This window comes from Oncorhynchus nerka, linkage group LG1 (genome assembly GCF_034236695.1).
Source record: "Oncorhynchus nerka isolate Pitt River linkage group LG1, Oner_Uvic_2.0, whole genome shotgun sequence".
Classification (NCBI taxonomy): Eukaryota; Metazoa; Chordata; class Actinopteri; order Salmoniformes; family Salmonidae; genus Oncorhynchus; species Oncorhynchus nerka.
The window spans coordinates 55999468-56026676 of record NC_088396.1 but is presented as its reverse complement, the minus strand read 5'-3'; the positions used below and the strand labels follow the sequence as shown (position 1 = coordinate 56026676).

At 38.8% G+C, this 27209-nt stretch overlaps 1 protein-coding gene across 1 annotated transcript in view; it reads left to right on the top strand.

Annotated features, from left to right (window-relative positions):
- The window catches only part of mpp4a (MAGUK p55 scaffold protein 4a), a 73220-nt gene extending 47437 nt beyond the window's left edge, over positions 1-25783 (top strand). The window contains exons 14-20 of the mRNA XM_065018567.1: positions 440-487; positions 11224-11391; positions 11602-11682; positions 16721-16814; positions 19725-19833; positions 22398-22532; positions 25580-25783. Of these exons, the coding sequence (XP_064874639.1) occupies positions 440-487; positions 11224-11391; positions 11602-11682; positions 16721-16814; positions 19725-19833; positions 22398-22532; positions 25580-25765 (821 nt within the window). The 3' untranslated portion in view covers positions 25766-25783. The remainder of the gene's footprint in view (positions 1-439; positions 488-11223; positions 11392-11601; positions 11683-16720; positions 16815-19724; positions 19834-22397; positions 22533-25579) is intronic.
- Positions 25784-27209: the final 1426 nt, after the last annotated feature.

The window sequence follows — 27209 nt, the reverse complement described above, 5'->3', positions numbered from 1 at the left end:
CAGCTCTTAGAGACTGACCCAGAAGACTGGACACCCAGAAGACTCTAGAGACTGACCCAGAAGACTCACCGCTCTTAGAGACTTACCCAGAAGACTCACAGCTCTTAGAGACTGACCCAGAATTCTCACAGCTCTTAGAGACTTACCCAGAAGACTCACAGCTGTAATCGCTGCCAAAAGTGCTACTCAGCGGTGTGAATATACTTATGCAAATTCGATATTTCTGTATTTCATTTTCAATAAATGTATTAAAAAATAATCTAAAACCATTTTTTCACTTTGTCATTATGGGATATTGTGGGTAGATGAGTGAGACAAAAACATATTTTTAATCCATTTTGAATTCAGGCTGTAACACTACAAAATGTGTAATAAGTCTCGGGGTATGAATACTTCCTGAATGCCCCGTAGATAATAACATTGTAATGAATGTTCCCAGTGTATCCCGAAGAGGCTGAAGAAGGAGCGATGGGTGGCATCTACATCTGTAAGATGGTTTTTCATTGACACTTTTATTGACACTTTTATTCATCAACCCTCCTTCTTTTTCTATAAGCTAACGATGCTTGCACCATAGATTTACAGCTTTTATGTTGTTGTTGTTGATGATGTTAATCTTGTAGTCGTTGTTGTTGTTGTTGTTGTTGTTGATGTTAATCTTGTAGTCGTTATTGTTGTTGATGATGATGTTAATCTTGTAGTCATTATTGTTGTTGTTGTTGTTGATGTTAATCTTGTAGTCGTTGTTGTTGTTGATGATGTTTATCTTGTAGTCATTATTGTTGTTGTTGATGATGTTAATCTTGTAGTCGTTTATGTTGTTGTTGGTGTTAATCTTGTAGTCATTATTGTTGTTGTTGTTGATGATGTTAATCTTGTAGTCTATGTTGTTGATGTTAATCGTTTGTTATGTTGTTGTTGTCTATGTTGTTGATGTTAATCTTGTAGTCGTTATTGTTGTTGTTGATGTTGATGATGTTAATCTTGTAGTCATTTATGTTGTTGTTGATGATGTTAATCTTGTAGTCGTTATTGTTGTTGTTGTTGATGATGTTAATCTTGTAGTCATTATTGTTGTTGTTGTCTATGTTGTTGATGTTAATCTTGTAGTCGTTTATGTTGTTGTTGTCTATGTTGTTGATGTTAATCTTGTAGTCGTTATTGTTGTTGTTGATGTTGATGATGTTAATCTTGTAGTCATTTATGTTGTTGTTGATGATGTTAATCTTGTAGTCGTTATTGTTGTTGTTGTTGATGTTAATCTTGTAGTCGTTTATGTTGTTGTTGTTGTTGATGTTAATCTTGTAGTCGTTATTGTTGTTGTTGATAATCTTGTAGTCGTTTATGTTGTTGTTGATGTTAATCTTGTAGTTGATTTTAATATTGTAGTCGTTTATGTTGTTGTTGTTGATGATGATGTTAATCTTGTAGTCGTTGTTGTTGTTGTTGATGTTAATCTTGTAGTGGTTTATGTTGTTGTTGTTGATGATGTTAATCTTGTAGTCGTTATTGTTGTTGTTAATCTTGTAGTCGTTTATGTTGTTGTTGATGATGTTAATCTTGTAGTCGTTTATGTTGTTGTTGTTGATGATGTTAATCTTGTAGTCGTTGTTGTTGTTGATGATGTTAATCTTGTAGTCGTTTATGTTGTTGTTGTTGGTGATGTTAATCTTGTAGTAGTTTATGTTGTTGTTTTTGATGTTAATCTTGTAGTCGTTGTTGTTGTTGTTGATGATGTTAATCTCGTAGTCGTTTATGTTGTTGTTGATGATGATGTTAATCTTGTAGTCATTATTGTTGTTGTTGTTGTTGTTGATGTTAATCTTGTAGTCGTTTATGTTGTTGTTGATGATGTTAATCTTGTAGTCGTTTATGTTGTTAATCTTGTAGTCGTTTATGTTGTTGTTGATGATGTTAATCTTGTAGTCGTTGTTGTTGTTGTTGATGATGATGTTAATCTTGTAGTCGTTTATGTTGTTGTTGATGATGTTAATCTTGTAGTCGTTATTGTTGTTGTTGATGTTAATCTTGTAGTTGTTTATGTTGTTGTTGATGATGTTAATCTTGTAGTCGTTGTTGTTGTTGTTGATGATGATGTTAATCTTGTAGTCGTTTATGTTGTTGTTGATGATGTTAATCTTGTAGTCGTTATTGTTGTTGTTGTTGATGTTAATCTTGTAGTCGTTTATGTTGTTGTTGTTGATGTTAATCTTGTAGTCGTTTATGTTGTTGTTGTTGATGTTAATCTTGTAGTCGTTATTGTTGTTGATGATGTTAATCTTGTATTTGTTTATGTTGTTGTTGATGATGTTAATATTGTAGTCATTATTGTTGTTGTTGTTGATGATGTTAATCTTGTAGTCGTTTATGTTGTTGTTGTTGTTGATGATGTTAATCTTGTAGTCGTTTATGTTGTTGTTGTTGATGTTAATCTTGTAGTCGTTTATGTTGTTGATGTTAATCTTGTAGTCGTTTATGTTGTTGTTGATGTTAATCTTGTAGTCGTTATTGTTGTTGTTGTTGATGTTAATCTTGTAGTCGTTATTGTTGTTGTTGTTGTTGTTGATGATAATCTTGTAGTCGTTTATGTTGTTGTTGATGTTAATCTTGTAGTCGTTTATGTTGTTGTTGTTGTTGTTGTTGATGTTAATCTTGTAGTCGTTTATGTTGTTGTTGATGTTAATCTTGTAGTCGTTTATGTTGTTGTTGTTGTTGATGTTAATCTTGTAGTCGTTTATGTTGTTGTTGATGATGTTAATCTTGTAGTCGTTTATGTTGTTGTTGATGATGTTAATCTTGTAGTCGTTTATGTTGTTGTTGATGATGTTAATCTTGTAGTCGTTATTGTTGTTGTTGATGTTAATCTTGTAGTCGTTTATGTTGTTGTTGATGATGATGTTAATCTTGTAGTCGTTATTGTTGTTGTTGATGTTAATATTGTAGTCGTTTATGTTGTTGTTGTTGTTGATGTTAATCTTGTAGTCGTTTATGTTGTTGTTGATGTTAATATTGTAGTCGTTTATGTTGTTGTTGTTGATGATGTTAATCTTGTAGTCGTTATTGTTGTTGTTGATGTTAATCTTGTAGTCGTTTATGTTGTTGTTGTTGATGATGTTAATCTTGTTGTCGTTATTGTTGTTGTTGATGTTAATCTTGTAGTCGTCGTTGTTGTTGTTTTTGATGATGTTAATCTTGTAGTCGTTTATGTTGTTGTTGTTGATGATGTTAATCTTGTAGTCGTTATTGTTGTTGTTGATGTTAATCTTGTAGTCGTTTATGTTGTTGTTGATGATGTTAATCTTGTAGTCGTTTATGTTGTTGTTGTTGATGATGTTAATCTTGTAGTCGTTGTTGTTGTTGATGATGTTAATCTTGTAGTCGTTTATGTTGTTGTTGTTGGTGATGTTAATCTTGTAGTCGTTATTGTTGTTGTTGATAATCTTGTAGTAGTTTATGTTGTTGTTTTTGATGTTAATGTTGTAGTCGTCGTTGTTGTTTTTTGATGATGTTAATCTTGTAGTCATTGTTGATGATGTTAATCTCGTAGTCGTTATTGTTGTTATTGTTGATGATGTTAATCGTTTAGTCGTTTATGTTGTTGATGATGTTAATCTTGTAGTCGTTTATGTTGTTGTTGATGATGTTAATCTTGTAGTCGTTATTGTTGTTGTTGATGTTAATCTTGTAGTCATTGTTGTTGTTGTTGTTGATGTTAATCTTGTAGTCGTTTATGTTGTTGTTGATGATGTTAATCTTGTAGTCGTTTATGTTGTTGTTGATGTTAATCTTGTAGTCATTGTTGTTGTTGTTGTTGATGTTAATCTTGTAGTCGTTATTGTTGTTGATGATGTTAATCTTGTAGTCGTTATTGTTGTTGTTGATGTTAATCTTGTAGTCATTGTTGTTGTTGTTGTTGATGTTAATCTTGTAGTCGTTTATGTTGTTGTTGATGATGTTAATCTTGTAGTCGTTGTTGTTGTTGTTGATGATGTTAATCTTGTTGTTGTTGTTGATGATGATGTTAATCTTGTAGTCATTTATGTTGTTAATCTTGTAGTCGTTTATGTTGTTGTTGATGATGTTAATCTTGTAGTCGTTGTTGTTGTTGATGATGTTAATCTTGTAGTCGTTTATGTTGTTGTTGATGATGTTAATCTTGTAGTCGTTTATGTTGTTGATGATGTTAATCTTGTAGTCGTTGTTGTTGTTGTTGATGATGATGTTAATCTTGTAGTCGTTTATGTTGTTGTTGATGATGTTAATCTTGTAGTCGTTATTGTTGTTGTTGATGTTAATCTTGTAGTTGTTTATGTTGTTGTTGATGATGTTAATCTTGTAGTCGTTGTTGTTGTTGTTGTTGATGTTAATCTTGTAGTCGTTTATGTTGTTGTTGATGATGTTAATCTTGTAGTCATTTATGTTGTTGTTGATGATGTTAATCTTGTAGTCGTTATTGTTGTTGTTGTTGATGTTAATCTTGTAGTCGTTTATGTTGTTGTTGTTGATGTTAATCTTGTAGTCGTTTATGTTGTTGTTGTTGTTGATGTTAATCTTGTAGTCGTTATTGTTGTTGTTGATAATCTTGTAGTCGTTTATGTTGTTGTTGATGTTAATCTTGTAGTTGTTTATGTTGTTGTTGTTGATGATGATGTTAATCTTGTAGTCGTTGTTGTTGTTGTTGATGTTAATCTTGTAGTGGTTTATGTTGTTGTTGTTGATGATGTTAATCTTGTAGTCGTTATTGTTGTTGTTAATCTTGTAGTCGTTTATGTTGTTGTTGATGATGTTAATCTTGTAGTCGTTTATGTTGTTGTTGTTGATGATGTTAATCTTGTAGTCGTTATTGTTGTTGTTAATCTTGTAGTCGTTTATGTTGTTGTTGATGATGTTAATCTTGTAGTCGTTTATGTTGTTGTTGTTGGTGATGTTAATCTTGTAGTAGTTTATGTTGTTGTTTTTGATGTTAATCTTGTAGTCGTTGTTGTTGTTTTTGATGATGTTAATCTTGTAGTCGTTGTTGATGATGTTAATCTCGTAGTCGTTTATGTTGTTGTTGATGATGATGTTAATCTTGTAGTCATTATTGTTGTTGTTGTTGTTGATGTTAATCTTGTAGTCGTTTATGTTGTTGTTGTTGATGATGTTAATCTTGTAGTCGTTTATGTTGTTAATCTTGTAGTCGTTTATGTTGTTGTTGTTGATGTTAATCTTGTAGTCGTTATTGTTGTTGTTGATGTTAATATTGTAGTCGTTTATGTTGTTGTTGTTGATGTTAATCTTGTAGTCGTTATTGTTGTTGTTGATGTTAATCTTGTAGTCGTTTATGTTGTTGTTGATGATGTTAATCTTGTAGTCGTTGTTGTTGTTGTTGATGATGATGTTAATCTTGTAGTCGTTTATGTTGTTGTTGATGATGTTAATCTTGTAGTCGTTATTGTTGTTGTTGATGTTAATCTTGTAGTTGTTTATGTTGTTGTTGATGATGTTAATCTTGTAGTCGTTGTTGTTGTTGTTGATGATGATGTTAATCTTGTAGTCGTTTATGTTGTTGTTGATGATGTTAATCTTGTAGTCGTTATTGTTGTTGTTGTTGATGTTAATCTTGTAGTCGTTTATGTTGTTGTTGTTGATGTTAATCTTGTAGTCGTTTATGTTGTTGTTGTTGATGTTAATCTTGTAGTCGTTTATTGTTGTTGATGATGTTAATCTTGTAGTTGTTTATGTTGTTGTTGATGATGTTAATATTGTAGTCATTATTGTTGTTGTTGTTGATGATGTTAATCTTGTAGTCGTTTTATGTTGTTGTTGTTGTTGATGATGTTAATCTTGTAGTCGTTTATGTTGTTGTTGTTGATGTTAATCTTGTAGTCGTTTATGTTGTTGATGTTAATCTTGTAGTCGTTTATTATGTTGTTGTTGATGTTAATCTTGTAGTCGTTATTGTTGTTGTTGTTGATGTTAATCTTGTAGTCGTTATTGTTGTTGTTGTTGTTGTTGATGATAATCTTGTAGTCGTTTATGTTGTTGTTGATGTTAATCTTGTAGTCGTTTTGTTGTTGTTGTTGTTGTTGTTGTTGATGTTAATCTTGTAGTCGTTTATGTTGTTGTTGATGTTAATCTTGTAGTCGTTTATGTTGTTGATGATGTTAATCTTGTAGTCGTTTATGTTGTTGTTGATGATGTTAATCTTGTAGTCGTTTATGTTGTTGTTGATGATGTTAATCTTGTAGTCGTTTATGTTGTTGTTGATGATGTTAATCTTGTAGTCGTTATTGTTGTTGTTGATGTTAATCTTGTAGTCGTTTATGTTGTTGTTGATGATGATGTTAATCTTGTAGTCGTTATTGTTGTTGTTGATGTTAATATTGTAGTCGTTTATGTTGTTGTTGTTGTTGATGTTAATCTTGTAGTAGTTTATGTTGTTGTTGATGTTAATATTGTATTCGTTTATGTTGTTGTTGTTGATGATGTTAATCTTGTAGTCGTTATTGTTGTTGTTGATGTTAATCTTGTAGTCGTTTATGTTGTTGTTGTTGATGATGTTAATCTTGTAGTCGTTATTGTTGTTGTTGATGTTAATCTTGTAGTCGTTTATGTTGTTGTTGATGATGTTAATCTTGTAGTCGTTTATGTTGTTGTTGTTGATGATGTTAATCTTGTAGTCGTTGTTGTTGTTGATGATGTTAATCTTGTAGTCGTTTATGTTGTTGTTGTTGGTGATGTTAATCTTGTAGTAGTTTATGTTGTTGTTTTTGATGTTAATGTTGTAGTCGTCGTTGTTGTTGTTTTTGATGATGTTAATCTTGTAGTCATTGTTGATGATGTTAATCTCGTAGTCGTTATTGTTGTTATTGTTGATGATGTTAATCGTTTAGTCGTTTATGTTGTTGTTGATGATGTTAATCTTGTAGTCGTTTATGTTGTTGTTGATGATGTTAATCTTGTAGTCGTTATTGTTGTTGTTGATGTTAATCTTGTAGTCATTGTTGTTGTTGTTGTTGATGTTAATCTTGTAGTCGTTTATGTTGTTGTTGATGATGTTAATCTTGTAGTCGTTATTGTTGTTGTTGATGTTAATCTTGTAGTCATTGTTGTTGTTGTTGTTGATGTTAATCTTGTAGTCGTTTATGTTGTTGTTGATGATGTTAATCTTGTAGTCGTTGTTGTTGTTGTTGATGATGTTAATCTTGTAGTCGTTGTTGTTGTTGTTGATGATGATGATGTTAATCTTGTAGTCGTTTATGTTGTTGATGATGTTAATCTTGTAGTCGTTGTTGTTGTTGTTGATGATGATGTTAATCTTGTAGTCGTTTATGTTGTTGTTGATGATGTTAATCTTGTAGTCGTTATTGTTGTTGTTGATGTTAATCTTGTAGTCGTTGTTGTTGTTGTTGTTGATGTTAATCTTGTAGTCGTTTATGTTGTTGTTGATGATGTTAATCTTGTAGTCGTTTATGTTGTTGTTGATGATGTTAATCTTGTAGTCGTTTATGTTGTTGTTGATGATGTTAATCTTGTAGTCATTGTTGTTGTTGTTGTTGATGATGTTAATCTTGTAGTCGTTGTTGTTGTTGTTGTTTATCTTGTAGTCGTTTATGTTGTTGTTGATGATGTTAATCTTGTAGTCGTTATTGTTGTTGTTGTTGTTGTTGATGTTAATCTTGTAGTCGTTATTGTTGTTGTTGTTGTTGTTGATGATAATCTTGTAGTCGTTTATGTTGTTGTTGATGTTAATCTTGTAGTCGTTTATGTTGTTGTTGTTGTTGATGTTAATCTTGTAGTCGTTTATGTTGTTGTTGATGTTAATCTTGTAGTCGTTTATGTTGTTGTTGTTGTTGATGTTAATCTTGTAGTCGTTTATGTTGTTGTTTATGTTAATATTGTAGTCGTTTATGTTGTTGTTGTTGATGATGTTAATCTTGTAGTCGTTATTGTTGTTGTTGATGTTAATCTTGTAGTCGTTTATGTTGTTGTTGTTGATGATGTTAATCTTGTAGTCGTTATTGTTGTTGTTGATGTTAATCTTGTAGTCATTGTTGTTGTTGTTGATGATGTTAATCTTGTAGTCGTTTATGTTGTTGTTGTTGATGATGTTAATCTTGTAGTCGTTTATGTTGTTGTTGTTGATGATGTTAATCTTGTAGTCGTTATTGTTGTTGATGATGTTAATCTTGTAGTCGTTTATGTTGTTGTTGATGATGTTAATCTTGTAGTCGTTTATGTTGTTGTTGTTGATGATGTTAATCTTGTAGTCGTTGTTGTTGTTGATGATGTTAATCTTGTAGTCGTTTATGTTGTTGTTGTTGGTGATGTTAATCTTGTAGTAGTTTATGTTGTTGTTTTTGATGTTAATGTTGTAGTCGTCGTTGTTGTTGTTTTTGATGATGTTAATCTTGTAGTCGTTTATGTTGTTGTTGATGATGTTAATCTTGTAGTCGTTATTGTTGTTGTTGATGTTAATCTTGTAGTCATTGTTGTTGTTGTTGTTGATGTTAATCTTGTAGTTGTTTATGTTGTTGTTGATGATGTTAATCTTGTAGTCGTTTATGTTGTTGTTGATGATGTTAATCTTGTAGTCGTTATTGTTGTTGTTGATGTTAATCTTGTAGTCATTGTTGTTGTTGTTGATGTTAATCTTGTAGTCGTTTATGTTGTTGTTGATGATGTTAATCTTGTAGTCGTTGTTGTTGTTGTTGATGATGTTAATCTTGTTGTTGTTGTTGATGATGATGTTAATCTTGTAGTCATTTATGTTGTTAATCTTGTAGTCGTTTATGTTGTTGTTGATGATGTTAATCTTGTAGTCGTTGTTGTTGTTGTTGATGATGATGATGTTAATCTTGTAGTCGTTTATGTTGTTGATGATGATGTTAATCTTGTAGTCGTTGTTGTTGTTGTTGATGATGATGATGTTAATCTTGTAGTCGTTTATGTTGTTGATGATGTTAATCTTGTAGTCGTTGTTGTTGTTGTTGATGATGATGTTAATCTTGTAGTCGTTATTGTTGTTGTTGATGTTAATCTTGTAGTCGTTTATGTTGTTGTTGATGATGTTAATCTTGTAGTCGTTTATGTTGTTGTTGTTGTTGATGATGTTAATCTTGTAGTCGTTATTGTTGTTGTTGTTGTTGATGTTAATCTTGTAGTCGTTATTGTTGTTGTTGTTGTTGTTGATGTTAATCTTGTAGTCGTTATTGTTGTTGTTGTTGTTGTTGATGATAATCTTGTAGTCGTTTATGTTGTTGTTGTTGTTGATGATGTTAATCTTGTAGTCGTTATTGTTGTTGTTGTTGTTGTTGATGATAATCTTGTAGTCGTTTATGTTGTTGTTGATGTTAATCTTGTAGTCGTTTATGTTGTTGTTGTTGATGTTAATCTTGTAGTCGTTTATGTTGTTGATGATGTTAATCTTGTAGTCGTTTATGTTGTTGTTGTTGTTGATGATGTTAATCTTGTAGTCGTTATTGTTGTTGTTGTTGTTGTTGATGTTAATCTTGTAGTCGTTATTGTTGTTGTTGTTGTTGTTGATGTTAATCTTGTAGTCGTTATTGTTGTTGTTGTTGTTGTTGATGATAATCTTGTAGTCGTTTATGTTGTTGTTGATGTTAATCTTGTAGTCGTTTATGTTGTTGATGATGTTAATCTTGTAGTCGTTTATGTTATTGTTGTTGTTGATGTTAATCTTGTAGTCATTGTTGTTGTTGATGTTAATCTTGTAGTCGTTATTGTTGTTGTTGTTGATGTTAATCTTGTAGTCGTTATTGTTGTTGTTGTTGTTGTTGATGTTAATCTTGTAGTCGTTATTGTTGTTGTTGTTGATGATAATCTTGTAGTCGTTTATGTTGTTGTTGATGTTAATCTTGTAGTCGTTTATGTTGTTGTTGTTGATGTTAATCTTGTAGTCGTTTATGTTGTTGATGATGTTAATCTTGTAGTCGTTTATGTTGTTGTTGTTGTTGATGATGTTAATCTTGTAGTCGTTATTGTTGTTGTTGTTGATGTTAATCTTGTAGTCGTTATTGTTGTTGTTGTTGTTGTTGATGTTAATCTTGTAGTCGTTATTGTTGTTGTTGTTGTTGTTGATGTTAATCTTGTAGTCGTTATTGTTGTTGTTGTTGTTGTTGATGATAATCTTGTAGTCGTTTATGTTGTTGTTGATGTTAATCTTGTAGTCGTTTATGTTGTTGTTGATGTTAATCTTGTAGTCGTTTATGTTGTTGATGATGTTAATCTTGTAGTCGTTATTGTTGTTGTTGATGTTAATCTTGTAGTCATTGTTGTTGTTGATGTTAATCTTGTAGTCGTTTATGTTGTTGTTGATGATGTTAATCTTGTAGTCGTTATTGTTGTTGTTGATGTTAATCTTGTAGTCATTGTTGTTGTTGTTGATGTTAATCTTGTAGTCGTTTATGTTGTTGTTGTTGATGATGTTAATCTTGTAGTCATTGTTGTTGTTGATGATGTTAATCTTGTAGTCGTTATTGTTGTTGTTGATGTTAATCTTGTAGTCATTGTTGTTGTTGTTGATGTTAATCTTGTAGTCGTTTATGTTGTTGTTGTTGATGATGTTAATCTTGTAGTCATTGTTGTTGTTGATGATGTTAATCTTGTAGTCGTTGTTGTTGTTGTTGATGTTAATCTTGTAGTCATTGTTGTTGTTGATGTTAATCTTGTAGTCATTGTTGTTGTTGTTGATGTTAATCTTGTAGTCGTTTATGTTGTTGTTGTTGATGATGTTAATCTTGTAGTCGTTGTTGTTGTTGTTGATGATGTTAATCTTGTAGTCGTTTATGTTGTTGTTGTTGATGATGTTAATCTTGTAGTCGTTGTTGTTGTTGTTGTTGATGTTAATCTTGTAGTAGTTTATGTTGTTGTTGTTGATGTTGTTAATCTTGTAGTCGTTTATGTTGTTGTTGTTGATGATGTTAATCTTGTAGTCGTTGTTGTTGTTGTTGATGATGTTAATCTTGTAGTCGTTTATGTTGTTGTTGTTGATGATGTTAATCTTGTAGTCGTTGTTGTTGTTGTTGTTGATGTTAATCTTGTAGTAGTTTATGTTGTTGTTGTTGATGTTGTTAATCTTGTAGTTGTTTATGTTGTTGTTGTTGATGATGATAATCTTGTAGTCGTTTATGTTGTTGTTGATGATGTTAATCTTGTAGTCGTTGTTGTTGTTGTTGATGATGTTAATCTTGTAGTCGTTATTGTTATTGTTGTTTCCAGCGGGATTCCGGCGGAGTTTCCGTCTGTGGCGGAGGATGACCCACCGTAAGCGTCGCCAATCCTGCTACTCCTGTTCTCCCAACACCTCGGCTCTGTCCAGCCCCTATGAAGAGGTGGTCAGCTACCAGAGACGACCTGACGACCCGCTCAGACTGATCATCCTCGTAGGTGAGGAGCTCACTGCTTATATATTGTTTATGTTCTGTATCAAAAGATGATGATGATGATGATAAATGATTTGTTATTGTCCTTTGTCACAGGGGAAACAGAAATGAGTCTTCCTAAACCCTCTGAGACAGTCTTACACACACACAGCTTATAGGTTGGGGTATCACATCTACTGTAGTGGTGTAGGGCTGACAATGTGTGTTTCTACAGGTCCTTCTGGTGTAGGGGTGAATGAACTGAGGAAAAGACTGATCAAACTCAACCCACACACCTTCCAGGGAGCTGTGCCTCGTAAGTTTATATTCCATCCGTAGTGTCTAGTATCATATGTTTATATTCAGTGGTGGAAAAAGTATAGATACCTTCATAGAAAGTTACTGAAGTAAAAGTGGAAGTCACCCAGTAAAATACTACTTGAGGAAAAGTCTAAAAGTATTTGGTTTTAAATATACTTAAGTGTCAACGTTAAATGTAATTGCTAAACTATACTTAAGTATCAAAAGTAGAAGTTAAAAAGTATAAATCATTTTAAATTGCTTCTATGAAGCAAACCAGACTGTACCATTTTCTTGTATTTAAAAATGTACGGATAGTCAGGGGCACATTACAATACAATTACAACAAGTACGTGAATTTCACCGTTCTCCTGTCCTGCTAAGTACTCAGCATGTAACGAATACTTATTTTCCACCATCATTTGCAAATAAATTCATAAAAAATCCTACATGTGTGATTTTCTGGATTTTTTTTCTAATTTTGTCCGTCATAGTTGAAGTGTACCTATGATGAAAATTACAGGCCTCTCTCATCTTTTTAAGTGGGAGAACTTGCACAATTGGTGGCTGACTAAATACTTTTTTGCCCCACTGTATAGTGTATGTGGACTCCTATTCAAATGAGTGGATTCGGCTTTTTCAACCACACCCGTTGCTGACAGGTGTATAAAATCGAGCACATGGCCATGCAATCTCCATAGACAAACATTGTCAGTAGAATGGCCTTACTGAAGAGCTCAGTGACTTAACGTGGCACCGTCATAGGATGCCAGTTCGTCAACTGTCTGCCCTGCTAGAGCTGCCCCCCGGTCAACTGTAAGTACTGTTATTGTGAAGTGGAAACCTCTAGGAGCAACAACGGCTCAGCCGTGAAGTGGTAGGCCACACAAGCTCACAGAACGGGACCTCCGAGTGCGGAAGGGTGTAGCGCGTAAAAATCGTCTGTCCTTAGTTGCAACTCTCATTACCGAGTTCCAAACTGCCTCTGGAAGCAACGTCAACAAAATACCTGTTTGTATGGAGCTTCATGAAATGGGTTTCCATGGCCGAGCAGCCGCACACAAGCCTAAGATCACCATGCGCAGTGCCAAGCGCCGGCTGGAGTGGTGTGAAGCTCGCTGGACTCTGGAGTAGTGGAAATGCATTCTCTGGAGTGATGAATCGGACTGCACCATCTGGCAGTCCCACTTACGAATCGGGGTTTGTCGAATGGCAGGCGAACGCTACCTGCCCCAATGCATAGTGCCATCTGTAAAGTTTGGTGGATGAGGAAATGGGCTGTTTTTCATAGTTCGGGGCTGGGCACCTTAGTTCCAGTAAAGGGACATCTTAATGTACAATCAGTACAATCAGACCATATGTCTCCTCTATGTCTCCTCTATGTATCTCTGTACTGTATGTCTCTATGTATCTCTGTACTGTATGTATCCTCTATGACTCCTCTATGTATCTCTGTACTGTATGTATCCTCTATGTATCTATGTACTGTATGTCTCCTCTATGTATCTCTGTACTGTATGTCTCCTCTATGACTCCTCTATGTATCTCTGTACTGTATGTCTCCTCTATGACTCCTCTATGTATCTCTGTACTGTATGTCTCCTCTATGTATCTCTGTACTGTATGTCTCCTCTATGTCTCCTCTATGTATCTATGTACTGTATGTCTCCTCTATGTATCTATGTACTGTATGTATCCTCTATGTATCTCTGTACTGTATGTCTCCTCTATGTATCTCTGTACTGTATGTCTCCTCTATGTCTCCTATGTATCTATGTACTGTATGTCTCCTCTATGTCTCCTATGTATCTATGTACTGTATGTCTCCTCTATGTCTCCTCTATGTATCTATGTACTGTATGTCTCCTCTATGTATCTCTGTACTGTATGTATCTGTACTGTATGTCTCTCTATGTCCTCTATATCTGTACTGTATGTCTCCTCTATGTCTCCTCTATGTATCTCTGTACTGTATGTATCCTCTATGTCTCCTCTATGTATCTATGTACTGTATGTCTCCTCTGTCTCCTCTATGTATCTATGTACTGTATGTCTCCTCTATGTATCTATGTACTGTATGTCTCCTCTATGTCTCCTCTATGTATCTCTGTACTGTATGTCTCCTCTATGTATCTCTGTACTGTATGTCTCCTCTATGTCTCCTCTATGTATCTCTGTACTGTATGTCTCCTCTATGTCTCCTCTGACTCCTCTGACTCCTCTATGTATCCTCTATGACTCCTCTATGTCTCCTCTATGTATCTCTGTACTGTATGTCTCCTCTATGACTCCTCTATGTCTCCTCTATGTATCTCTGTACTGTATGTCTCCTCTGTCTCCTCTATGTCTCCTCTATGACTCCTCTGTCTCCTCTATGTATCTCTGTACTGTATGTCTCCTCTATGACTCCTATGTCTCCTCTATGACTCCTATGTCTCCTCTATGACTCCTATGTCTCCTCTATGACTCCTATGTCTCCTCTATGTCTCCACTATGTATCTTTGTACTGTATGTCTCCTCTATGTATCTCTGTACTGTATGTCTCCTCTATGACTCCTCTATGTATCTCTGTACTGTATGGCTCCTCTATGTATCTCTGTACTGTATGTATCCTCTATGTCTCCTCTATGTATCTCTGTACTGTATGTCTCCTCTATGTCTCCTCTATGTATCTCTGTACTGTATGTCTCCTCTATGTCTCCTCTATGTATCTCTGTACTGTATGCATCCTCTATGTCTCCTCTATGTATCTCTGTACTGTATGCATCCTCTATGTCTCCTCTACTTATCTCTGTACTGTATGTATCCTCTGTGGTGTTATGTTGTGGTGTGATAGAGGTGGGTTGTAATTCTGTACTGCATGTATCCTCTATGTATCTCTGTACTGCATGTATCCTCTATGTATCTCTGTACTGTATGCATCCTCTATGTCTCCTCTATGTATCTCTGTACTGTATGTATCCTCTATGACTCCTCTATGTATCTCTGTACTGTATGTCTCCTCTATGTCTCCTCTATGTATCTCTGTACTGTATGTCTCCTCTATGTCTCCTCTATGTATCTCTGTACTGTATGTCTCCTCTATGTCTCCTCTATGTATCTCTGTACTGTATGCATCCTCTATGTCTCCTCTATGTATCTCTGTACTGTATGCATCCTCTATGTCTCCTCTATGTATCTCTGTACTGTATGCATCCTCTATGTCTCCTCTACTTATCTCTGTACTGTATGTATCCTCTGTGGTGTTATGTTGTGGTGTGATAGAGGTGGGTTGTAATTCTGTACTGCATGTATCCTCTATGTATCTCTGTACTGCATGTATCCTCTATGTATCTCTGTACTGTATGCATCCTCTATGTCTCCTCTATGTATCTCTGTACTGTATGTATCCTCTATGACTCCTCTATGTATCTCTGTACTGTATGTATCCTCTATGTATCTATGTACTGTATGTCTCCTCTATATATCTCTGTACTGTATGTCTCCTCTATGACTCCTCTATGTATCTCTGTACTGTATGTCTCCTCTATGACTCCTCTATGTATCTCTGTACTGTATGTCTCCTCTATGTATCTCTGTACTGTATGTCTCCTCTATGTATCTATGTACTGTATGTCTCTATGTATCTATGTACTGTATGTCTCCTCTATGTCTCCTCTATGTATCTCTGTACTGTATGTCTCCTCTATGTATCTCTGTACTGTATGTCTCCTCTATGTATCTATGTACTGTATGTCTCCTCTATGTATCTCTGTACTGTATGTCTCCTCTATGTGTCCTCTATGTATCTATGTACTGTATGTCTCCTCTGTCTCCTCTATGTATCTCTGTACTGTATGTATCCTCTATGTCTCCTCTATGTATCTATGTACTGTATGTCTCCTCTATGTCTCCTCTATGTATCTATGTACTGTATGTCTCCTCTATGTATCTATGTACTGTATGTATCCTCTATGTCTCCTCTATGTATCTCTGTACTGTATGTCTCCTCTATGTATCTCTGTACTGTATGTCTCCTCTATGTCTCCTCTATGTATCTCTGTACTGTATGTCTCCTCTATGTCTCCTCTGACTCCTCTGACTCCTCTATGTATCCTCTATGACTCCTCTATGTCTCCTCTATGTATCTCTGTACTGTATGTCTCCTCTATGACTCCTCTATGTCTCCTCTATGTCTCCTCTATGACTCCTCTGTCTCCTCTATGTATCTCTGTACTGTATGTCTCCTCTATGACTCCTATGTCTCCTCTATGACTCCTATGTCTCCTTTATGACACCTATGTCTCCTCTATGTATCTCTGTACTGTATGTCTCCTCTATGACTCCTATGTCTCCTCTATGACTCCTATGTCTCCTCTATGACTCATATGTCTCCTCTATGACTCATATGTCTCCTCTATGTCTCCTCTATGTATCTCTGTACTGTATGTCACCTCTATGTATCTCTGTACTGTATGTCTCCTCTATGACTCCTCTATGTATCTCTGTACTGTATGTCTCCTCTATGTATCTCTGTACTGTATGTCTCCTCTATGTCTCCTCTATGTATCTCTGTACTGTATGTCTCCTCTATGTCTCCTCTATGTATCTCTGTACTGTATGTCTCCTCTATGTCTCCTCTATGTATCTCTGTACTGTATGCATCCTCTATGTCTCCTCTATGTATCTCTGTACTGTATGCATCCTCTATGTCTCCTCTATGTATCTCTGTACTGTATGTCTCCTCTATGTCTCCTCTATGTATCTCTGTACTGTATGCATCCTCTATGTCTCCTCTATGTATCTCTGTACTGTATGCATCCTCTATGTCTCCTCTACTTATCTCTGTACTGTATGTATCCTCTGTGGTGTTATGTTGTGGTGTGATAGAGGTGGGTTGTAATTCTGTACTGCATGTATCCTCTATGTATCTCTGTACTGCATGTATCCTCTATGTATCTCTGTACTGTATGCATCCTCCATGTATCTCTGTACTGCATGTATCCTCTGTGGTGTATGTTGTGATGTGATACAGGTGGGTTGTAATTCTGTACTGCATGTTTTATCGTCCTCAGACACAACGCGACCAGCCAGAGATGGAGAGGGGACTGGAAAAGAATATAACTTTGTCACCAAAGAGCTGTTTGATTACATGGTGTGCAAGCACAGGTAATGCTAGTGATTTGTTATCATATTAGTTCTAATCATTTCCAAGTAGCCTACCTCTTAGACTAGCGGTGAAGAGCATTGGGCCAGTAAGCGAAAGGTCGCCGGTTCGAATCCCTGAGTCGACAAGGTGAAAAATCTGTAGACATCCTTAATGCTAATTGCTCATGTAACTCGTACCCAGATAGGAGCGTCTGTTACATGACTAAAATGTAACTCGTACCCGGATAGGAGCGTCTGTTACATCACTCAAATGTAACTCGTACCCGGATAGGAGCGTCTGTTACATGACTCAAATGTAACTCGTACCCGGATAGGAGCGTCTGTTACATGACTCAAATGTAACTCGTACCCGGATAGGAGCGTCTGTTACATGACTCAAATGTAACTCGTACCCGGATAGGAGCGTCTGTTAGATGACTCAAATGTAACTCGTACCCGGATAGGAGCGTCTGTTACATGACTCAAATGTAACTCGTACCCGGATAGGAGCGTCTGTTAGATGACTCAAATGTAACTCGTACACGGATAGGAGCGTCTGTTACATCACTCAAATGTAACTCGTACCCGGATAGGAGCGTCTGTTACATCACTCAAATGTAACTCGTACCCGGATAGGAGCGTCTGTTACATCACTCAAATGTAACTCGTACCCGGATAGGAGCGTCTGTTACATGACTCAAATCCAACTCGTACCCGGATAGGAGCGTCTGTTACATGACTCAAATGTAACTCGTACCCGGATAGGAGCGTCTGTTACATGCCTCAAATGTAACTCGTACCTGGATAGGAGCGTCTGTTACATGCCTCAAATGTAACTCGTACCTGGATAGGAGCGTCTGTTACATCACTCAAATGTAACTCGTACCCGGATAGGAGCGTCTGTTACATGACTCAAATGTAACTCGTACCCGGATAGGAGCGTCTGTTACATGACTCAAATGTAACTCGTACCCGGATAGGAGCGTCTGTTACATGACTCAAATGTAACTCGTACCCGGATAGGAGCGTCTGTTACATGCCTCAAATGTAACTCGTACCTGGATAGGAGCGTCTGTTAGATGTAAAACCTGATATTATACGGGGCATTTGGAAAGTACCCCTTCCCTTTTTCCACAGTTGGTTACGCTACTTACGCTCTTATTCGAAAATGGATTCAATTGTTCGTTATCAATCTACACACAGTACCCCATAATGACAAAGCAAAAACAGGTTTTTAGACATTTTTGCAAATGTAAAGAAAATACATATATACTGTATATATATATGAAATACCACATTTACATAAGTATTCAGACCCTTTTCTCAGTACTTTGTTGAAGCACATTTGGCAGCGACTACTGCCTCGAGTCTTCTTCGGTATGACGCTACAAGCTTGGCACAGCTGTGCTTAGGAAATTTCTCACATTCTTCTCTGCAGATCCTCTCAAGCTCTGTCAGGTTGGATGAGGAGCGTTGCTGTACAGCTATTGTCTGGTCTCTCCAGAGATGTTCGATGGGGTTCAAGTCCGGGCTCTGGCTGGGCCACTCAAGGACATTCAGAGACTTGTCCCGAAGCCACTCCTGCGTTGTCTTGGCTGTGTGTTTAGGGTTGTTGTTCTGTTTGAAGGTGAACCTTCTCCCTATTCTGAGGTCCTGAGTGCTCTGGAGCAGGTTTTCATCAAGGATCTCTCTCTACTTTGCTCCATTGAACTTTCCCTAGATCCTGACTAGTCTCCCAGTCCTTTCCACTGAAAAACATCCCCACAGCATGATGCTACCACTTCACCGTAGGGATGGTGCCAGGGTCCCTCCAGACGTGACGCTTGGCATTCAGGCCGAAGAGTTCAATCTTGGTTTCATCAGACCAGAGACTCTTGTTTCTCATGGTCAGAGTACTTTAGGCCTAATTGGTGGAGTGCTGCAGAGATGGTTGTCCTTCTGGAAGATTCTCCCATCTCCACAGAGGAACTCTAGATCTCTGTCAGAGTGACCATCGGGTTCTTGGTCACCTCTCTGACCAAGGCCCGGCCCTTCTCCCCCGATTGCCCAGTTTGGCTGGGCGGCCTGCTGAGAGTCTTGGTGGTTCAAAACTTTTTCCATTTAAGAATGATGGAGGCCACTGTGCTCTTGGGGACCTTCAATGCTGCAGAAATGTTTTGGTTCCCTTCTCCAGATCTATGCCTCGACACAATCCTGTCTCTGAGCTCTATGGACAATTCCTTCAACCTCATGGCTTGGTTTCTGCTCTGACATGCACTGTCAACTGTGGGACCTTATATAGACAGGTGTGTGCCTTTCCAAATCATATCCAATCAATTGAATTTACCACAGGTGGACTCCGATCAAGTTGAAGAAACATCTCAAGGATGATCAATGGAAACAGCATCCACCTGAGCTCCATTTCGAGTCTCATAGCAAAGGGTCTGAATACCTAAGGGTTTATTATAATTTTTTTTAATACATTTGCAAACATTTCTAAAAAACATGGGGTATTGTGATGTCATTATGGGGTATTGTGATGTCATTATGGGGTATTGTGATGTCATTATGGGGTATTGTGATGTCATTATGGGGTATTGTGATGTCATTATGGGGTATAGTGTGTAGATTGATGAGGGATATTATTTATTTAATCCATTTTAGAATAAGGCTGTAACGTAACAAAATGACCCTTTGGAGTTAGAAACCTCTTTTGCGACCTGGCAGGATTGACCTTTTTTTGACCTGGCAGGATTGACCTTGTGACCTGGCAGGATTGACCTTTTGACCTGGCAGGATTGACCTTACTTCCTGTTTCTGAATCAACAGTCATTTCATAAGAGATGAAACAGAATCCATTGTGGGGATTTCATGGGTTTATCATAGTTGTTATATACGCGGTTGTAATATAGTTGTAACACATTTTTATAGAGTATCTTTGGTCTGTCCTAGGTTCCTGGAGTACGGTGAATATAAAGGCCATCTATATGGGACCAGTATTGATGCTGTCAAAGACGTGATAGACAGTGGAAGGATGTGTGTTATTGACACTGAGCCACATGTAAGTTATATTCCTTTACTCCTGGGGAGGGGAGGGGAGGGGAGGAGAGGAGAGGAGAGGAGAGAGGAGAGGAGAGGAGAGGAGAGGAGAGGAGAGGAGAGGAGAGGAGAGGAGAGGAGAGGAGGAGGAGAGGAGAGGAGAGGAGAGGGGAGGGAGGGGAGGGGAGGGGAGGGGAGGGGAGGGGAGAGGAGAGGTGTTATTGACACTGAGCCACATGTAAGTTATATTCCTTTACTCCTGTATCTATAGGAATGTTTTTTATCACAGTAGGAAAAAGGATTAATTGTGGATTTGTTTACACTAAACAGTAATGACAACTAATGGGTTGGTTTAAAATTAAGTTACTAATAGAGTTGAAGTCGGACGTTTACGTACACCTTTCGCCAAATACATTTAAACTCAGTTTCTCACCATTCCTGACATTTAATGCCAGTAAAAATGCCCTGTCTTAGGTAGGTTAGGATCACCACTTTATTTTAAAGAATGTGAAATGTCAGAATAATAGTAAAGTGATTTATTTATTTCATATTTTATTTCTTTCATCACATTCCCAGTGGGTCATACGTTTACATACACTCAACTGGTATTTGGTAGCATTGCCTTTAAATTGTGTAACTTAGGTCAAACGTTTCGGGTACCCTTCCACAAGCTTCCCACAATAAATTGGGTGAATTTTGGCCTATTCCTCTCAACAGAGTTGTTGTAACTGAGTCAGGTTTGTAGGCCTCCTTGCTCGCACACGCTTTTTTCAGTTCTGCCCACAATTTTCTATGGGATTGAGTTCAGGGCTTTGTGATGGCCACTCCAATACCTTGATTTTGTTGTCCTTAAGCCATTTTGCCATGCTTGCATGATCTTTGGCTTGCAAGCCTCCCCCGTTTTCCTCCAAACACAACGATGGTCATTATGGCCAAACAGTTCCATTTTCCATTTTTATTTCATCAGACCAGTGGACATTTCTCCAAAAAGGACGATCTTTGTCCCCATGAGCAGTTGCAAATCGTAGTCTGGCTTTTTTTATGGCGGCTTTGGAGCAGTGGCTTCTTCCTTGCTGAGCGGCCTTTCAGGTTATGTCTATATAGGACTCGTTTTACTGTGGATATAGATACTTTTGTACCTGTTTCCTCCAGCATCTTCACAAGGTCCTTTGCTGTTGTTCTGGAATTGTTTTGCACTTTTCCCACCAAAGTATCTCTAGGAGACAGAACGCGTCTCCTTCTTGAGAGGTATGACGGCTGCGTGGTCCCATGGTGTATATACTTGCATACTGTTGTTTGTACAGATGAACATGGTACCTTCAGGCATTTGGAAATTGATCCCAAGGATGAACCAGACTTGTGGAGGTCTACAATTGTTTTTCTGAGGTCTTGGCTGATTTCTTTTGATTTTCCCATGATGTCAAGCAAAGAGGCACTGAGTTTGAAGGTAGGCTTTGAAATACATCCACAGGCATACCTCCAATTGCCGTGGTAATTTCCTGTATTAAAAAAAGGAGAGTTTACAAATCACACACAAGTCAGTTTAAACTTAATATTTTAATAACATGAGCTTCACCCTTTGACTCTCAGATCAATTCAGTGTCTATAAATGAATTCTCTGAGAGTGTCACCATAATGGCAACTGAGATCTTTTATAGCAAAGATCCACCCCTCCCAACTCACAATGACGAACCACAGGTCTTAGGAAAACCGCACAAAGGAAGATTTTTACTTGAGAGAGGAATATCCCACAGCCAGACAGCATTAGCTATAAATTATCGTTCAGTTTGGTCTCCTAAACAAAGTTCTTATCTCGTTTTTGGTACAACATAGTACAAAAACATGATCTCATCCAATGGCATATATCAATTGTCCCCCACCTGGACAAGCTCACTGAGAGGAGTGAGCCTCTAGGTCATATACTAGGTCAAGATAAGGGCAACATCAGAGGGGACATACAATTGTTCCAGACACTCCTCCCACAAATGGGAAAAGTTGGGCGTGCCTGGTGTACAGACATTGTGGAGTCCTTCACATGGTTTAACAGAGACCCTCACATATGAAGACAATCCTGACCTCTCCCCTCTCTGGGCCCCATGTGACTTTTTTCGCCACATAAGCATATTTATGAAAGTAAATATAACATCTTATTTATCAATGTTACCTAACTAATTCTGATTCTGCTACGACAGTACACCACCAATAGACTCAAATTATGTCAAATAGCCTATCAGAAGCTTCTAAAGCCATGACATCATTTTCTGGAATTGTCCAAGCTGTTTGAAGGCACAGTCAACTTAGTGTATGTAAACTTCTGACCCACTGGAATTGTGATACAGTGAATTACAAGTGAAATAATCTGTCTGTAAACAATTGTTGGAAAAATGACTTGTGTCATGCACAAAGTAGATGTCCTAACCGACTTACCAAAACTATAGTTTGTTAACAAGAAATTTGTGGAGTGGTTGAAAAACAAGTTTGTGACTACAATCTAAGTGTATGTAAACTTCCGACTTCAACTGGAAGTTGATAACTGCCATTTATTCATTTATACATTTATTTTATACAGTGTGTTGTGTCTTTCAGAGCATCCTGTCCGTGAGGAATAAGAACTTCAAGCCTTATGTCATCTTTATAAAGCCTCCCAGTTCAGAACGACTGAGACAGACACGGAGGGATGCACACGTCATCACCAGCTGTGTTGTCAACAGACCTTTTAAAGTGAGATGAATTGTCACTGTCCCTTTTGAATGTAGATAATTAGGGTTGTAAAGATTCATCGGTACGCATCTGTCCCGATTCAAATATTTAAGATAGTACTGTTACAAATCGCAGATTTAATCAAATGTTTTGCTCATACTTTCTTTCTACCATTTCCCGAAAATACCTCATCTTTTGTGTAAACCGACGCGTCCTTCAGTGTCAAACCGCGTGTAACTGGGTACACAGGGTAACGGTATTGACATCCATTGATCTTACAAGTCATTTTGCTGAAATAAAATCCAGCCAATATCAGTAGCCTAGTTAAACTGCGGGCCGTGCCCAGCTTCGGCCCGCTGACCAACATCAGGTCATGGAAGGCAGCGTGGTCCTGATCTTGCGGCACCTTCAGCATTGAAATCCTCAAATGTCTTGCGTGATATTAGGCTTTATTAGTTGAGTGACAAACTGGTTATTGTGTGTTTTACCAGAATAAAATAAATCTGAGACACAACTTTAATCTGGTTGAAACCTACTGAATGGGGTTTTCAATATATATATTTTTGATTGCACAGGTTCACCATCCGCAATAGTCGTGGTCGTTTTCCTATAAACAATCAGTGTATATGGTCGTTTTTTTAGATATACAGGGTAAAGTTGATAATTTCATAACGAGGACAAGCAATCACTTTGCGAGGTGCACTGCATGGCCAAAGCAGGCGGAGAAAATAAACTCACTAAAAACTCCCAAATAGTCTAAATCATTTGATTTTGAGATGGGGGGTGAAATCCAAAGTTGTGCTACAGTATAAATTCACAGGCTATGTCATAGCTAATCCGCAAACAGTACATATTGATACATTACTAACTGAAACACTTCATCTGCAAAAATGACAAGTTAATTAGTGATGGTGATTTCAACGTTGTGGGGACAAAAACACATAGGCTACATTGCCCACCCTAATCTGATAGTGGTAGTGGGGTGGTAGATGTCTAGTGTCCTTTATGGCTCAAATCTGATAGTGGTAGTGGGGTGGTAGATGTCTAGTCTCCTTTATGGCTCTAATCTGATAGTGGGGTGGTAGATGTCTAGTGTCCTTTATGGCTCTAATCTGATAGTGGGGTGGTAGATGTCTAGTCTCCTTTATGGTTCTAATCTGATAGTGGGGTGGTAGATGTCTAGTCTCCTTTATGGCTCTAATCTGATAGTGGTAGTGGGGTGGTAGACAAACATAGACAGACAGATTCAGCTCAGAGAGGTCCTGCTCAGAGAGGTCCTGCTCAGAGAGGCCCAGCTCAGAGAGGCCCAGCTCAGACAGATTAAGCTCAGAGAGGCCCAGCTCAGAGAGGCCCAGCTCAGACAGATTAAGCTCGGAGAGGCCCGGCTCAGACAGGCCCGACTCAGAGGCCCGGCTCAGAGAGGCCCTGCTCAGACAGATCCGGCTCGGAGAGGCCTGGCTCGGAGAGGCCCGGCTCAGACAGGCCCAGCTCAGAGAGGTCCTGCTCAGACAGGCCCAGCTCAGAGAGGTCCTGCTCAGAGAGGTCCTGCTCAGAGAGGCCCGGCTCAGAGAGGTCCGGCTCAGAGGGGTCCTGCTCAGAGAGGCCCAGCTCAGAGAGGTCCTGCTCAGAGAGGCCCAGCTCAGACAGGCCGGCCCAGCTCAGAGAGGTCCTGCTCAGAGAGGCCCAGCTCAGACAGGCCCAGCTCAGAGAGGTCCTGCTCAGACAGGCCCAGCTCAGAGAGGTCCTGCTCAGAGAGGTCCTGCTCAGAGAGGCCCGGCTCAGAGAGGTCCGGCTCAGACAGGCCCAGCTCAGACAGGCCCAGCTCAGAGAGGTCCGGCTCAGAGAGGCCCAGCTCATGATCTCCATCAGCAGCAGGTTTTAATTTAGAATGGAACATTAATATGTTTATGCAACAAATGTTAGTGCATTGAATCGTATCGCATCGAACCGATTCGAATTGATTCGTTCTCTAATCAAACCAAATCCCCATGAATCGTATCGCATCGAACCGAATCGATTCGTTCTCTAATCAAACCAAATCCCCATGAATCGTATCGCATCAAACCAAATCGAATCGTTCTCTAATCAAACCAAATCCCCATGAATCGTATCGTTCCTGTATCGTATCGGAGCACAGATGCACATCCCTATAGATAAAACATTATGGACCCCCTGCTCTTTCCATGACATAGACTCAGGAAGGTTTTCTTAATGGTTTGTACACTCTGTTGATGCGTTTAAATATACTATAGTATACTATACTGACCCGCCTGCTCATATTCTGTCTTGTCAGACACGCTTCCTCTGTTTTTATAATGCTGTCTGGCTCCTCCCTGGCCCCTCCTCCGCTCCTCCCTGGCCCCTCCCTGGCCCCTCCTCCGCTCCTCCCTGGCCCCTCCTCCGCTCCTCCCTGGCCACTCCTCCTGGCCACTCCTCCGCTCCTCCCTGGCCCCTCCTTTGCTCCTCCCTGGCCCCTCCTCTGCTCCTCCCTGGCCCCTCCTCCACACCTACCTGGCCCCTCCTCGTCCCTGGCCCCTCCTCGTCCCTGGCCCCTCCTCCTCCCTGGCCACTCCTCCGCTCCTCCCTGGCCCCTCCACTGCTCCTCCCTGGCCCCTCCTCTGCTCCTCCATGGCCCCTCCTCCACAACTCCCTGGCCCCTCCTCCTCCCTGGCCCCTCCTCCGTTCCTCCCTGGCCCCTCCTCCGTTCCTCCCTGGCCCCTCTGCTCCTCCATGGCCCCTCCTCCACACCTCCCTGGCCCCTCCTCCGCTCGTCCCTGTCCCCTCCTCTGCTCCTCCCTGGCCCCTCCTCTGCTCCTCCATGGCCCCTCCTCCACACCTCCCTGGCCCCTCCTCCCTGGCCCCTCCTCTGCTCCTCCATGGCCCCTCCTCCGCTCCTCCCTGGCCCCTCCTCCGCTCGTCCCTGTCCCCTCCTCTGCTCCTCCCTGTCCCCTCCTCTGCTCCTCCCTGGCCCCTCCTCTCCTCCTCCATGGCCCCTCCTCCACACCTCCCTGGCCCCTCCTCCTCCCTGGCCACTCCTTCCCCCCACCCCTCTTCCTCCTTCCCCTCAGGATGTTGACTTTGAGGAGATGGAGGATGCTGCCAGGTTCATGGAGGGGAAGTACGGTCAGTACTTCGACCGCGTCATAGTCAACGAGGAGCTGCAGGACGCCTGTATGAAGCTGTTCAATACCATACAGCTGGCTCAGGAGGGACCACATTGGATACCTGCCGCATGGCTCAGTACTGAGGACTAGAGAAAGGAGAGGGAGGAAGGGAGGGCAGGAAGGAGGGGGAGAGGGAGGAGGGGAGAGAGAGGGCAGGAGAGGAGGGGGAGAGGGAGGAGGGGAGAGGGAGGGCAGGAGAGGGAGGGGAGGGGGAGGAGGGGAGGGGAGAGGAGGAGGGGAGAGGGAGGTGAGGAGGGGGAGAGGGAGGAGGGGAGAGGGAGGGCAGGAGAGGAAGGAAGGGGTAAAGCAGGAGAGGAGAGGAAGAGGAGAGGAAGAGAAAGAGGAGATGGAGGGATGGCCCAGGAGGAACTACAGTGGATCCCAGCTGCATGACTTGGATCGAGAGAGGGATGAGGATATACAGGATATATATATATATATATATACTTTTTGGCAACAATATATATATATACAGAGAGAGGGGGTGAGGATATATATATATATATATATACAGAGAGAGGGGTGAGGATATATATATATATATATACACAGAGAGAGGGGGTGAGGGATATATATATATATATATACAGAGAGAGGGGGTGAGGGATATATATATATATATATACAGAGAGAGGAGGTGAGGGATATATATACAGAGAGAGGGGGTGAGGGATATATATATATATACAGAGAGAGGGGGTGAGGGATATATATATATATATACAGAGAGAGGGGGTGAGGATATATATACATATATATATATACAGAGAGAGGAGGTGAGGATATATATATATATATATATATATATATATATATACACACAGAGAGAGGGGGTGAGGGATATATATATATATACAGAGAGAGGGGGTGAGGGATATATATATATATACAGAGAGAGGGGGTGAGGGATATACAGGATATACAGTATATACAGAGAAGATGGGGGATATAGAGGATATATACAGGCGTTGTTGAACAGTATAATTCAGATGGTGAATGTTTCAGACCAACTAGGAGGGAGAGAGCCAACGATACATTGAATGTTTCAGACCAACTAGGAGGGAGAGACAGCCAACGATACATTGAATGTTTCAGACCAACTAGGAGGGAGAGACAGCCAACGATACATTGAATGTTTCAGACCAACTAGGAGGGAGAGACAGCCAACGATACATTGAATGTTTCAGACCAACTAGGAGGGAGAGACAGCCAACGATACATTGAATGTTTCAGACCAACTAGGAGGGAGAGACAGCCAACGATACATTGAATGTTGAAATTAAAACTGGAAAGTAGAGTCCAGTATAGTTAGAAGGTGCCTTTATGTACTGTATATTTGTATTGTACCTCAGATGTATGTGACAATAAAACAAATATATATGTTTTCATACATACACATATATATATATATATATATACAGAGAGAGGGGGTGAGGATATGAGGGATATATATATATATATATACACAGAGATATATATATATATATATATACACAGAGAGTGGGGGTGAGGATATATATATATATATATATAT